Here is a 15460-nt window from a genome sequence, read left to right as displayed (position 1 = left end):
ATGTCCTGCAGGAAGTGTTGTATTCTTTCCAGTCTGACACAGTGCTCTCTGCTGCCACCTCTGTCCATTTCAGGAACTGTCCAGAGCAGCAGCAACTCTCCATAGAAAAACCTCTCCTGCTCTCCAGACTAGAAAGAATACACCACTTCCTGCAGGACATACATCAGCTGATAAGTACTGGGAGACTGGAGATTTCTTAATAGAAGTAAATTACAAATTTCTGGCACCAGTTGATTTGAAAATAAAAAAAAAATGTGGGTGAACAACCCCTTTAAATAGCATCTGCACTAAATGAACCTTGGAAAGTGCCAGTCACTAATCCAGAAGGTTATAGCTCTGTCCCCATGTGTCTTATTCCAGATGGATGGAGACCAGAGCGGTGGTATCCAACCTGTGATGTCACCCTCCAGCCAATGGCTGTCCAGGCATGATGGGGGTTGTAGTTTTGCAACAGCCGGAGGGCCACAAATCAGACAAATAATGGAGAATTTTTAGTGATAGACCATTGAGAGAATCTCTGCTCCTTCCTCCTATAGTCATCAGTATATAATCCTGTGTAAGTGACTGATCTCAGCGACTGTCGGTTATAAATAGCTGAGGTCAGCTCCTCACCTGCCAGCCGCGTACACCTCCGCAGTGTCAAACAGATTGACCCCATGTTCATAGGCAATTGTCATGAGATTTTCAGCAACCTGGTGGAAATATAAAACAGTCAGGGTCAGCAAGCTCGGCCATTGTTCTGCAGCCGCCGCCATATGTCTCCCACCTGTCCCGCTGCTGACCTCTCCATCTTTACCAGTCACCACCCCCTCCAGCTGCTTTCCTTACCTCATCCGAAATCTGAGATCCAAACGTTACCCAGGTTCCTGCAGACAGGGTGAGAGGGATGGTTAGTGGATGGATTCTACCATTCATCTATTAATAACACAATGTACAAAGACTGTGGTTAACTCGTCATTCCGACTGTTCTCCTTTACATATATATATGTGTGTTATACATCTTTTCTTTGTGAAACAACCCCTTTAAATCATGGGTTCTTCAGTTTACATTATAAACGGAACACAGACAATTTAAAGCCCTTTTACACAGGAAGATTATTGGGCAAATGTCATGAATGTTCCTGTTGGAACCTTGGCGCAGTCCTCAGTTCGTAAGATACGACCGAGACTGCGCTTTTGGCCATGATTCTGCACTTTTATGTTTGTATTTCATTTATGTCTGAACCTGGTCTGAACACTGTCTTATTCCAGCCCTTGCTGGGTGGTGATTAGCAGGCTTCCACCACACCCGTGTCCACCTGTGTAGCTCTCTGGCAGGTTCAGAGTTAAGCTTTCTTGCTCTGGTTTCTCTGTGATTGAGGGATCTTATAGCCAGTCAGTTTCCTTGTTATCAGCTGTGCATGCTCTGCAGTCAGGAGGCTGCTCCAATGGGATTCTGGACCGGGCTCTGATTCACTATAAGTTGTTCTCAGTATCCCAGTTCATTGCTGGTTATTCAGTATTGCTTCCCTGTCCTGTATCCCAGCTCTGCCTGCATCTATCTGTGTTACCTCTGGTTTTCTGTCCCTTGCCTTGTTTTCTGACTACACTTGCTTGCTGCCTGCCCCTGACCATATTGCCTGTTATTTGACTACTCTTTTGGATCCTGATTTTGTACTTTTGCTGCCCGATTGTTGTGACCCGGATTGCTGACCATTCTTCATTGTGTTTTGTCTGTCTGTCTTGTCTTTGTGTCCCACCTAGCCAGTGCAGGGACTGCCGCCCAGTTGCTCGCCGCCATCTTAGGGCGGATTGTGGCAAGTAGGTAGAGGACAGTGGGCGGGGCTGAGCTTAGGGCTCACTGTCTTGTCTTGTCCTGCTGTCCGGTTCCTAACAGCAAATGGCAATTATTGTACCGTGTAAAACAGTGTTTCTCACCACCAGTCCTCCGGTCACCCCAACAGGTCATGTTTCAAGCTTTTCTCAGGATATATAATTATAGTCAGTGTATCAAGTCTTTGTATGGGATATCCTCTAATCATAACCTGAGGACTGGAGTGGAAAAACAGTGGTGTAAAAAATCCATTGATCAGCAAATGGATGAGTAGACCTTCGTCTGCTGATAACTGGGATCATACATCACAAGAAACTCCTCATTTGTCAGCAGCCCATAGGAAATAATGTAAACGAGTGGCCCTACATTAGAGTAATGAAGCCATTGATAAGCTTCCTCTTACTGAGCTCTAATCAACTCGACAGGTGCTCCTGTCATCTGCCCAAGTAAATGGAGCCTGAGTATATAAAACAACACTGCAACTTCCCCAGCTGTGGCCCCTGAGACTCATGCCCCCAAAGACATGAGGCAACCTCAAACATATAGGAAATAATGTAAATGAGTGGCCCTATATTAGAGTAATGAAGCCATTGATAAGCTTCCTCTTACTGAGCACTAATCAACTCGACAGGTGCTCCTGTCATCTGCCCAAGTAAATGGAGCCTGAGTATATAAAACAACACTGCAACTTCCCCAGCTGTGGCCCCTGAGACTCATGCCCCCAAAGACATGAGGCAACCTCAAACATATATCATCTGTGCGCCAGATAGATGATAAATACCTGATCAGTCAGGGTTTGACTTAAAGCCCTATTCCATGGGCCGACGAGAGGAGCAAACAAGCGTTGTCTCTTTGTTCCCTGCTCGCTGCCGTCACTTTTCCACGTGGCTGCAGCGAGCGGGTGAGTCCGGGGGCGGCTGCGGGGGAACTGCCCGGGTGATCGCTGATCGTCCGGGCAGCCCATAGAGGATATCGGTGGTCTGCTGCCGCCGCTCCTATTCCCCGGATATCGTTGCTCTCCAGGTCGTTTGTCTTTCCACATGTTTGAAAGACAAACGACGCAACGATCAGCCAACATGAACTTTGTCGGCTGATCGTTGCCTTCAATTCCACAGGACGAATATCGGCCGAACACAGACGATAATTGTTCTGTGGAATAGGGCCTTAACTGTCCTATTTCACAGGCCAATCGGGGCCCAATCAATAATGTAAATGAGCACCGATCTGCTAGATCAGTGCTCATTTACTGGGCCTATTACATGGCCTGATAATCGTTACCGATGTCCTTGCAGCCCTTGTTTAAACACCATACATTACCTAAGCATGTTGCAGGTCTTCTCCTTCGCTTCTTCTTTCTTCCTGTCCTGAGCGCAGCAGAGCTTCGGTGTGGCCTGTCTGAGCTGACAGACTGCTCAGCCAATCACTGTCCGCGGCGGTCCTGGCCAGTGATTGGCTAAGCAATCTGTCAGGTAAGACAGGCCGCACCAAAGCTGCTGCTGCGCTCGGGACCAGGAGGAAGAAGGAGCGAAGGAGAAGACCTGCAACATGCTTAGGTAATGTATAGTGCCTGTGAAATCATCGGTCGCCCGCAGTGCATCGCTATTCCACGCAGCGTTGCGCGGTCGGTGCCTGATGATTTTAAGTTTGAAAGATGGACTCTTAAAGGAGAAGTCTGGGCTCTGACTTTTTTTTTTTTTTTTTTTCTTCAAAAGAGTCGGAGAGGAGGTGGCTGAAGATAACAACAAGCACCTACCTCCCCGGCTACATCGCTGGGGTCTGATATCCTCCACTTTGGTTCCGCTAAGTAGCGGGATCCCGTCTTGGCCACTGACTGGCTGAGCGGGCCTGACATTTCACGACTTGGGTCCCCACTCAGACCAGGAAGTGGCTGGGGGAACGGAAACCGGAGACTGGGAGGTAGGTGTATGTTGTTATGTTCAGCCACCTCCTCCCCGTCTCTTTTGAAGAAACAGTCCAAGCCTGGACTTCTCCTTTAATAAACCTACCATTGTGTTGGAGGGATTGTGCAGGGAGCAGAATATTCATGATGTCTTCTGCTCCCCGGCGCTGTTAGGGGATGGGTGTCCCGATCATCACGTCCAGGTAAAACCACGTCTGCATGCAATGTCCAATATCTATACAATGTCACCGATCAGTGCCACATGCCAGGATCGGGACTTATCGGGACCACCTTCTCCATCTTGGATGGTTTACTTGTAAAACATGGGAAGAGCAGAAGTGTGGGGGAGCAGATCAGCCATATCCTACTCCCTGTACAACCCCTTTAAGTGGCAGATATTGCAACCCCTGGAGGCAGATGTACCAGCACTACTAGCTAAGAGCTATCATGGCTTTTACCTGCGGTTTCTTCAACCACGCAAACAACAGACATGACCTTATTAAGTGTGAGAATCCCGGGATCTCGGTAGTGTTAGTCATTATAACAACCCCCTTAACGATAATAAACTGCTACATTATAGAAATGATTATTGTCCGTCTCCTCGTCCGTTCACATTAAATAAACCATTGTTTTTGCCGGTGGGGAGGGGGCTCCACATTGCCTGAAGCCACATCAATCATGCACCGGGGGCTGCTGAGCTGCACCGCTTCTGCTCCACCATAAAACACTGCAGTCAGCAAAACAAGAATAATAAATCTCGATGGAACGGGGTTATGTAGTCCTCGGGCGTCAATATTTATTCCTTAGTGTAACATAATGTAAGTGATCATCATTCTGCAGAGGGTTCATGGGGAAGGAGATGACCCGCGCATTGTTCTGTATGAAATTACTAAGACGTGAGGATCATGCGACGGACAAGGGGCAAGCAGTCTTGTGTAGGGATGAAAAGTGACCTCCAGCTATCTCGGTGGATGGAAAACCCACAGGTAGAGCGATTTTCAAGCATATTGGGAGTTCTGAGAAAAGAGTAGGTTGGCATGCACAGCCCAGGCACTTCAGATTACTTTTCAAGGGGTTATCTAGCGTTAGAAAAACATGGCCACTTTCTTCTAAAAACACCATCGCTCTTGTCTCCGGTTTGGGTGCAGGTTATATAACTCAGTTCCATTGAAGCGAATGGAACTTAATTGCAAACTACACCTGAACTGGAAACAAGAGCGGTGCTGTCTCTGGAAGAAAGTGGCCATGTTTTTCTAACGCTAGATAACCCCTTTAAGAGATAGGGTCCTATTAGACAAAGCGATTTTTAACTATAAACAATTACAAATTAGATTGTTTATCGTTAACCTGAAATCGTTCACCATATTAGGGTCCTATTACACAGAACGATGGTCGTTAGTTACAATCGTTACTACGATCGTTATTGCGATCGTTACTATGATAATTTATTCCTTCTGATCCCAGCAAAATAATTAACAATGTGCAATTACACCGAACGATTAGTGAAAAAATTAACGATTAACGATAATTTTAGGTTCAGATCTAAATCAACGACATATGAACGATTTTTCGATCGTTGCCTGCAACTACACTGAACGCATATTGTTTAAATTCGAAAGATATAACAATTTTTCGCATGATAATCGTCCCGTGTAATAGGGCCCTTACACAGAACGATAATTGTTGATTACGATCGTTTACTCCATCTGATCCCAGCAAAAGAAGGAACGACGTGCAATCACACTGAACCTTTAGTGATCGAATGCGGAATTACAGCGAACGATTAACAATGATTTTTGGGTCCGATCTAGATCAACTTTAAGCGAATGATTTTTCCATCGTTGCCTGCAATTCCACTAGACAATTATCATTTAAATTTGAACAATATAACGATTTTCCGCACATTAATCGTCCCGTGTAATTACCCATATACTAAGTATTCTTATTGGGCCCAAGGATTGCAGATGTTTTGTTGGCCAAATACATTAGTCAACCAAACCCAGGATCAGCTCATATCTAATTTGAATGGGCGCCCCCAACCCCCCCCCCCCCGACAGTAGTTGGCAGGTGTTTTCGGTCATCTGCTACCTCCCTTGCACCATTAGGAGTTTGTGGCGAGCGTGCATGTCCTGCTGTGTGAGTGTGCACCAGGATCGGGGACTAGCGTTCAGCATGAGATATGTTATGTCCTCTATAACCTCCATCCAGAGAGGTTCCTGTTTCTTGTTATCTCCTAATTGTCCAGTTGAATTATTGGAAAGATGTGTTTAGCGGCAACGGGAGACCGGTACACATGATGGGGGAGATTTATCAAACCGGTGTAAAGTAGAATTGTCTTAGTTGCCCCTAGCAACCAATCAGATTCCACCTTTCATTTTCCAAAGAGTCTGTGAGGAATGAAAGGTGGAATCTGATTGGTTGCTAGGGGCAACTGAGCCAGTTTCACTTTACACCATGTTTGATAAATCTCCCCCATTGTCTCCATTTTACTTAGGGAGAGAAGAAATATTTATGTAATTATATAAAAGAGCTTGTCTGATATCCATAAAGGAGCTAAACACCTCCTGAAACTGTCAGCCGGGTGACCATGTGATTTACAGCAATCGTTCAGGGTCCCCCAGCCTAAACCGAATGTGTATGTGTTCTCTATGGTACGGCTGACAAAGTATAAGACGTATGGGGAAATAAGAGACAATGGGGAAGATTTATCAACCATGGTGTAAAGTGAAACTGGCTCAGTTGCCCCTAGCAACCAATCAGATTCCACCTCTCATTCCTCACAGACTCTTTGGAAAATGAAAGGTGGAATCTGATTGGTTGCTAGGGGCAACTGAGCCAGTGTCACTTTACACCATGTTTGATAAATCTCCCCCTATGTCGGCAGGTTTAGGCTGTACTATCTAAGGGTAGTATAAACTAGTGACAGAGAAGCTGAGCAGGATGATGTATCACTTACATTGTTCTGTGCAGCTGATCCAGAGATCTCCTCTTGAATAACATGGACAATAAGGAGTCCTCTCCATTGTGTGCATGAGCTCAGTAGTCCAGGATTTTCATGAGAATCAGAAAACTCCGCCCACCAGTGCTGATGGGCAGTAACCTGTCAATCAGCAGCTGGGGGGCGGGGAGACAGGTGTGGAAACAATCCTATTCTCCTGCATATTAGGAGAACGGCTGAACAGAATGATGTAAGTGATGCACCCATCTATTAATCTGTTTATGATGCCCTTATTTAAGGCGGCATAAACCTAGTGACAGATTCCCTTTAACATACATAATATACATAAGTTCCTGCCACAATCGGTCATTGTACTATATGGGCAGTGTAAGGTATAAGCCGAGGTGAATAGCAAGGAAAGAGTCCTAATTGGCCTCACAGATGTTAAGCGCTCGGGTCTCCAGAGTGCGTTACACACGGATGCGGCCCTGTAACACTGACTCATATTCCCCATTAGTTCTCAGCTAATAAAGGGGGATCCTCTGTAACCTAGCTGACATCCTGTGCCTCCATGGCTCTGAGGACCTCTTCTCTCCTGTTTCACTCAGACAACCTATTGATTTAAGTCGGCACTGTGTAATGCTTAATTTCCCCTGTGGGGGAACTGTAGGGAAATTGACCACTTATTGTCAGGTTTCCTCACAGAGTACAGTGGATCCCGGGGGGTCCCAGTAATAGGACATTTTGTGATCAGTTGTTGCCAAGGGACCCTGTAACAAGCAGTGAATGGCTAATGCGGACAAGCCCTTTAAGGTCACTTGTGTGCTGTGACTTCTCCGGAATGAATGGCTGAGAGGGTAGGGGCGGACATGGCAATCTGAATACAGGATACCTCACTGCTTTCTTGTTATACTACAGCATGACTATAGCATCTCATCTATACATCTATCTATGACTATAGCATCTCATCTATACATCTATCTATTACTATAGCATCTCATCTATACATCTATCTATGACTATAACTACTCATCTATACATCTATCTATGACTATAGCATCTCATCTATACATCTATCTATGACTATAGCATCTCATCTATACATCTATCTATGACTATAACTACTCATCTATACATCTATCTATGACTATAGCATCTCATCTATACATCTATCTATGACTATAGCTTCTCATCTATTACTATAGCATCTCATCTATACATCTATGACTATAGCATCTCATCTATAAATCTATCTATGACTATAGCATCTCATCTATACATCTATCTATTACTATAGCATCTCATCTATACATCTATCTATGACTATAACATCTCACCTATACATCTATCTATGACTATAACATCTCATCTATACATCTATCTATGACTATAGCATCTCATCTATACATCTATCTATGACTATAACATCTCACCTATACATCTATCTATGACTATAACATCTCACCTATACATCTATCTATGACTATAGCATATCATCTATAGCATAAATCTTCCTTCTATAGGGTATAACATACACATACACTCACCTAATCCCAAACACGAGACACGTAATCCAGACTTGCCAAGATTCCTAAAAAGCAAAGAGAAGATTTTTCTTTACAGGATGTCAAAGGATAGATAGATAGATAGATAGATAGATAGATAGATAGATAGATAGGAGATAGATAGATAGATAGATAGGAGATAGATAGATAGATAGATAGATAGATAGATAGATAGATAGGAGATAGATAGATAGGAGATAGATAGATAGGAGATAGATAGATAGATAGATAGATAGATAGATAGATAGATAGATAGATAATAGATAGATAGGAGATAGATAGATAGATAGATAGATAGGAGATAGATAGGAGATAGATAGATAGATAGATAGATAGATAGATAGATAGATAGGAGATGGATAGATAGATAGATAGATAGATAGGAGATGGATAGATAGATAGATAGATAGATAGATAGATAGATAGATAGGAGATGGATAGATAGATAGATAGATAGATAGATAGATAGATAGATAGGAGATAGATAGATAGGAGAGAGATAGATAGATAGATAGATAGATAGATAGATAGATAGATAGATGATAGATAATAGATAGATAGATAGGAGATAGAGATAGATAGATAGATAGATAGATAGATAGATAGATAGATAGATAGGAGAGAGATAGATAGATAGATAGATAGATAGATAGATAGGAGATGGATAGATAGATAGATAGATAGATAGATAGATAGATAGATAGATAGGAGATAGATAGATAGATAGATAGGAGATGGATAGATAGATAGATAGATAGGAGAGAGATAGATAGATAGATAGATAGATAGATAGATAGATAGATAGATAGATAGGAGATAGATAGATGATAGATAATAGATAGATAGATAGATAGATAGATAGATAGATAGATAGATAGGAGAGAGATAGATAGATAGATAGATAAATAGATAGATAGATAGATAGGAGATAGATAGATAGATGATAGATAATAGATAGATAGGAGATAGAGATAGATAGATAGATAGATAGATAGATAGATAGATAGATAGATAGATAGGAGATGGATAGATAGATAGATAGATAGATAGATAGATAGATAGGAGATGGATAGATAGATAGATAGATAGATAGATAGATAGATAGATAGGAGATAGATAGATAGATAGGAGATAGATAGATAGATAGATAGGAGATAGATAGATAGATAGATAGATAGATAGGAGATAGATAGATAGATAGATAGATAGATAGATAGGAGATAGATAGATAGATAGATAGATAGATAGATAGATAGATAGATAGGAGATAGATAGATAGATAGATAGATAGATAGATAGATAGATAGGAGATAGATAGATAGATAGGAGATAGATAGATAGATAGATAGATAGATAGATAGATAGGAGATAGATAGATAGATAGATAGGAGATAGATAGGCGATAGATAGATAGATAGATAGATAGATAGATAGATAGATAGATAGGAGATAGATAGATAGATAGATAGATAGATAGATAGATAGATAGATAGATAGGAGATGGATGGATAGATAGATAGATGATGTGAGTGATGTAGAAGAACAGCCTCCTAGGCCCATAAATTTTTATCTGTTCCCTTCCTCCCCATACACATGAACATGGCTAAACGTCTATGTGTTCCGTATGGCTCTGGTGTCAGCTTATTCCTCCTTGCACAATAGGGTCGGGCATTAAATATCCATCAAATTGGACCCTTTTTTCCAGCAACATCATCTGTCTGTGGAGAGTGGAAGGGCCCCATAAACCTTATACTGTCCCCGCCCATAGTGAGGGGTTAGGCCGACCTTGGTATAAAGGCTTACCCCTTACACTTACTTATTCTGGCTGAACCCGCTGCCATCAATGTAAAGTGTATGGGGGTCTCCCGAGACTCCACCGACAGATGATGTCAGTGGAGAAAGGGGTCAGGTGTGATGAATTTTCACTGTCTGACCCCTTTGTTCCAGAGCTGCCTTACCCCTCCCCATAGAAAACACAGGAAGATTTGGCTGTGCCAAACGCTTATGTGTAAGAGGAGGATGGGAGAGATCACTTTCCACTGAATGATCTGCATGTCCTGCAGGAAGTGGTGTATTCTTTTCAGTCTGGAGAGGAGAGGTTTTCTATGGGGATTTGCTGCTGCTCTGGACAGTTCCTGACATGAATGGAGGTGGCAGCAGAGAGCCGTGTGTCAGAGTGGAGAGAATACACCACTTCCTACAGGGCATACAGCAGCTGTAAAGTCCTGGAAGACTGGAGATTGTTTTTACAGAAGTAAATCTCATTTCAGGTGGCTCTATAATAACATTCCCATTCCTATAATACATCATGACTGGCTCTATTTACGGCATGATCTATCTTTAATAGTTTTACTAAATTGAATTTATCCCATGAAATATTCAGCAATATGTTAGTTATTTATTTAGTGCTCGCTGTCAGGACGCATCTGTTTATTTTATGCCAGGACCGCAGACGTAATTGGGTCTCGGAGATTACCGGCCGATAGTATACCCCATCCTGTCTATAGAGGGCACCATGCCTCTATGGGCACACTATGGGGGAGATTTATCAAACATGGTGTAAAGTGAAACTGGCTCAGTCGCCCCTAGCAACCAATCAGATTTCGCCTTTCATTCCTCACAGACTCTTTAGAAAATGAAAGGTGGAATCTGATTGGTTGCTAGGGGCAACTGAGCCAGTTTCACTTTACAGCATGTTTGATAAATCTCCCCCATAGTCCTTGTGTCATGCTCCGCCCTCTCCACACCTACATCAGGTTTACCAGAGTGCGACAGTGAGAATCCCTTTAATAGACCTGCCAGCACCAGTCGTGTGTCCATTCCGTAGAGTCATCCACCTTCTATAACTTTTTTCTATACATTATATTAGGCCTTATATAGAATTAACAGAACAGAGTCCCCCCTTGGATCCCCCCTCTATTATCCCAAGTGGATTGTTCTGGAAGTGGCAGCGTATTGGTGCGTTCAAGTGGAAATCATAAAATGCTAAGTATCCTTTGGAGCTATACTTAAAGGGCATGTATCGCCTCGGTTTGTAGATCCAGATACTGAAACATGATTTTTTTTTTTCTTCTCTAATCTGTTTCTTTTTTCTCATTGTAATTTTTGTGTACATTATTATGGAGGCAGCCATTTTGCCTGAGCAGTTTCTTGCAGTATTTAGTTACATGCTTTACGGCAAGCCCCAAGGACATAGACACAATGAACGTCTCCAGGCTCTGCTCCATGTAGGTGTTTGTAAGCATGCTCTGTAACCTGGGGAGGGGGAGGCTGAGCTGGGAATATTAACTATTGTCTCCTCTATCTACTGGTGTCACCTTTCTATGTATTGCTGTACAGATCACTTTACAGCAGACTCTTCCTTATCATCACAGACACTTAATTTTTTTTTTTTACCCCTTTTTTTTTAGCCTTGAGGGTCCTTGCATGCCCTGCCATCCTTTCACAACTCAACTTAGTTTTAAGCCTAGTGGCCATAATGAGAACTGCAAGATTTCAGGATTGTTTTAAACTCTAGACAGTAAAATGTAGTAGCATTATGAATATAGGGGATAGCTGCCTTAGTATTTAGCATGGCTCAATCGGTGATATTGTAGATTGAGCAGCAGCTTAAATACAGCAACTTAGACTGTGCCAAGGAAGAAGCAACCAGGGTACAAGTTGTGGGGCGGTCCAATGGTCATGTCTAGAGATGAGCGAATCGGGTTCGTGTTCGAGTCGATCCGAACCTGAACGTTCAGCATTTGATTAGCTGGGGCTGCTGAACTTGGATAAAGCTCTAAGGTTGTCTGGAAAACATGGATACAGCCAATGACTATATCCATGATTTCCACATAGCCTTAGGGCTTTATCCAACTTCAGCAGCCACCGCTAATCAAATGCCGAATGATCGGGTTCGGATGGACTCCAGCATGCTCCAGGTTCCCTTATCTCTAACTGAGATTTCTCCTCTTTACAAATCCATTCCTGGCTTTTGCTTTAAATCTTTGGCAGATAATCTGTCAGATAATCTATCTGTGTAAATAGACCCTTAGTACTAGCTCAGGTGTAACTAAAGTGTGTCTCAGGTGTATATCAGGAATAAGTCTATATTAGCAACAGCTTAGGCGTATGTCAGGTATATCTCAGGACTATAACAGGAATAGGTCAGGTCCAATTCAAAAGTAGCTCAGGAATAGCTCAGGTGTATGTCATGTATAGTCCAGGGATAGCACAGGTGTATCTCCAGTATATCTCAGGAATAGCTCAGGTGTATCTCAGGTATAGCTCAGGTATATCTTAGGTATAGTGCAGGTATAGCTCACGTGTATCTCCTGTATAGTCCAGGGATAGCTCAGGTGTATCTCCAGTGTATCTCGGGAATAGCTCAGGTGTATCTCAGGTATATCTCAGGTATAGCTCAGGTGTATCTCAGGAATAGCTTAGGTATAGTGCGGGTATAGCTCAGGTGTATCTCAGGAATAGATCAGGTGTATCTCCGGTGTATCTCAGGTATAGTGCGGGTATAGCTCAGGTGTATCTCAGGTATAGCTCAGGTATATCTTAGGTATAGTGCAGGTATATCTCACGTGTATCTCATGTATAGTCCAGGGATAGCTCAGGTGTATCTCCAGTGTATCTCAGGAATAGCTCAGGTGTATCTCAGGTATAGTGCAGGTATAGTTAAGGTGTATCTATGGTGTATCTCCGGAATAGCTCAAGTGTATCTTAGGTATATCACAGGTGTATCTCAGGTATAGTGTGGGTATAGCTCAGGTGTATCTCAGGAATAGCTCAGGTGTATTTCAGGTATATCTAAGGTATAGTGCGGGTATAGCTCAGGTGTATCTCAGGTATAGTGCGGGTATAGCTCAGGTGTATCTCAGGAATAGCTCAGGTGTATCTCTGGTGTATCTCAGGTGTATCTCAGGTATAGTGCGGGTATAGCTCAGGTGTATCTCAGGTATATCTCAGGTATAGTGCGGGTATAGATCCGGTGTATCTCAGGAATAGCTCAGGTGTATCTCAGGTATATCTCTGGAACAACTCAGGTGTATCTCAGGTATAGTGCGGGTATAGCTCAGGTGTATCTCCGGAATAGCTCAGGTGTATCTCCGGTGTATCTCAGGAATAGCTCAGGTGTATCTCAGGTATATCTCTGGAATAACTCATGTGTATCTCAGGTATAGTCCAGGGATAGCTCAGGTGTATCTCAGGAATAGCTCAGGTATATCACAGATATAGCTTAGGAATAGCTCAAGTATATCTCAGGTGTAGCTCAGGTATATATCAGTAATAGCTCAGGGGTATATCTGGTATATTTCAGAAATACACTTAAGTTAGGCTTAAGCTATCTCAGAAATAACTCAGGTTTATCTCAGGTATAGCTCAGGAGTAGCTCAGGTATATCTCAGGAATAGCTCAGGTGTATCAGGAATAGCTCAGGTGTATCAGGAATAGCTTAGGCCTAACTCAAGTGTATCTCCAGAATAACTTAGGTGTATTATTCGGAATAGCTCGGGTCTCCATCAGCTGTATATGTAGGGATAGGATGGCCGATGAGAGTATACAGTTGCCGATTACTATTCAAGCCATAAAACTATAGAGGCTCCCACCATCGGGGTCAGAGCACAGTTGTATACTGGTATTAGTAAAGGGTCACTCCAGTCCTCGCAGTCCCACCACCACTACCACCACCTCCCATGTACTATAGAGGGAAGAACTGTATGACATGAACAGCAAGGGTAACGCCACATCATTAGGGTCACTCAAATTGCCGACAACAAAGACTGAGTATCACTCCTCTAGAATCTAGAGTCGAGTCTGAGGTGACCTGCCTGACTGGGCCCTTTGCATTGAAATCTCGATCTATAGTTGAATGAGCTATACATTGAGGAGCTGCGTAGTCTGAAGAGCACAACACAGTGACTAATACATGGGACATGAGGAAGCGGCATAGATGGGTAGATAGATACAGAGGCTCTTACCTGTATTTCATGCCAGTGGATTTCCCAGTAGACTCCCGTAGGATGTTTGAGAGGAGGGGGATCACCTGATTAGGGTGTTTTGTCCCCATTGGGGGTGTGCGTTGTTTCGTCTGTCCCCCGTTCCCCCCATTTTGCCCACCAGAAGGACGATTGGGGCAAAGACGGTCCTCACTGGTCCTACTTCTTAATGTCTGCTCCGTGCAAGCAAAAGAAACTTGCATATTGAGAGCGAGAGAGAAAAGGTGGGATATAAGGTTTAGTAAGGGGGGTGGGGGGCTTTGTAGATGTCGATAGCTCCAAACCTGTCAAGGGAAAGGGTTGAGGAGTTGCAGGAAAGAAACAAGAAGGGATGGCAGAGGACCAAGAAGAAGGGGGATCAGGAAGGACCACACAGGAGAAGACGATGAAGATGTGTTTGGATACCGGAGAGGTATGGAGAGGGTAAGAAAGAGGAGGATGGAGAGAGACAAGGGAGGAGGGACGAGGGGGATGGGACAAGAGGAAGACAAAAAAGTGAGTGGACCAGGAGGAGGTATCGAGAGAGTCAGGATGCTGCGTGGGTTTGGGCAGAGAGGAGAGTGGTATGGATACCCGGAGGGATGGTGGGAGGGTGCGGATTTAGGTGGGACTAATGACCATGGAGGAGATGATGGAAGTGTAGAGCCGATGCCCTGTGTGCAGTGGTGGGACAGCTCTGCAGTTATCCAGGGGGGCACTCCACATCCCTCCCTGCTCCTCTCTCTCTCCTTCTCTCGCATCCCTCTCTGCACTGATGCAGCTATCAGGAGCTCCTCCTCCTCCTGACTCTACTCACACGCTGGATGCATAGACTTTATGTACACAACCCCACATAGTGCTAATGAGGCACACACCAACCTAAGCCGGCTCGAGATGGGATCCAGCCAAGGAAGGAAGGGGGGGAGGTGGTGACGCTCCGCAACCTCTGTCTGGAGTCAGTCGCAGCATCGAATTGTCTGCAGGGCTACGACAAAAGAGGTGCCGAGCAGAGGACTAGGACTGAGGGTAAAGAATAGAGACCGGGGCTCTGCAGGTGGTATGTGTGTGTGGAGGCGGGGGGGGTATAGGCAGGTGTGGGTATTACAACCATAATGCTGTATAGGTGCCAGGCCAAGGTGGTGGTAAAACACCAGGTAAGGGGGGAAAGATGGATATGTCCTTCAACAACCGAGTAAGGAACTTGTATGGTTAGCAGTCGGTACCAGGCTGAGAAGGTGGTAAGGGGTGAGGACAAGGAGATATAGATATTTATGTCCTGCA

At 43.8% G+C, this 15460-nt stretch overlaps 1 protein-coding gene across 2 annotated transcripts in view; it reads right to left on the bottom strand.

The window, feature by feature from the left end:
- The window catches only part of KCNAB3 (potassium voltage-gated channel subfamily A regulatory beta subunit 3), a 38557-nt gene extending 24154 nt beyond the window's left edge, over positions 1-14403 (bottom strand). For both annotated transcript variants that reach the window (XM_069985896.1, XM_069985975.1), the window contains exons 1-4: positions 14183-14403; positions 8199-8242; positions 829-866; positions 613-692 (exon numbers count right to left, since the gene is read on the bottom strand). In XM_069985896.1, the coding sequence (XP_069841997.1) occupies positions 613-692; positions 829-866; positions 8199-8242; positions 14183-14403 (383 nt within the window). The remainder of the gene's footprint in view (positions 1-612; positions 693-828; positions 867-8198; positions 8243-14182) is intronic.
- Between the last annotated feature and the right edge of the window lie 1057 nt (positions 14404-15460).

This window comes from Dendropsophus ebraccatus, chromosome 1, assembly GCF_027789765.1.
Source record: "Dendropsophus ebraccatus isolate aDenEbr1 chromosome 1, aDenEbr1.pat, whole genome shotgun sequence".
NCBI lineage: Eukaryota > Metazoa > Chordata > Amphibia > Anura > Hylidae > Dendropsophus > Dendropsophus ebraccatus.
This window is presented reverse-complemented; position numbering and strand designations above follow the sequence as displayed.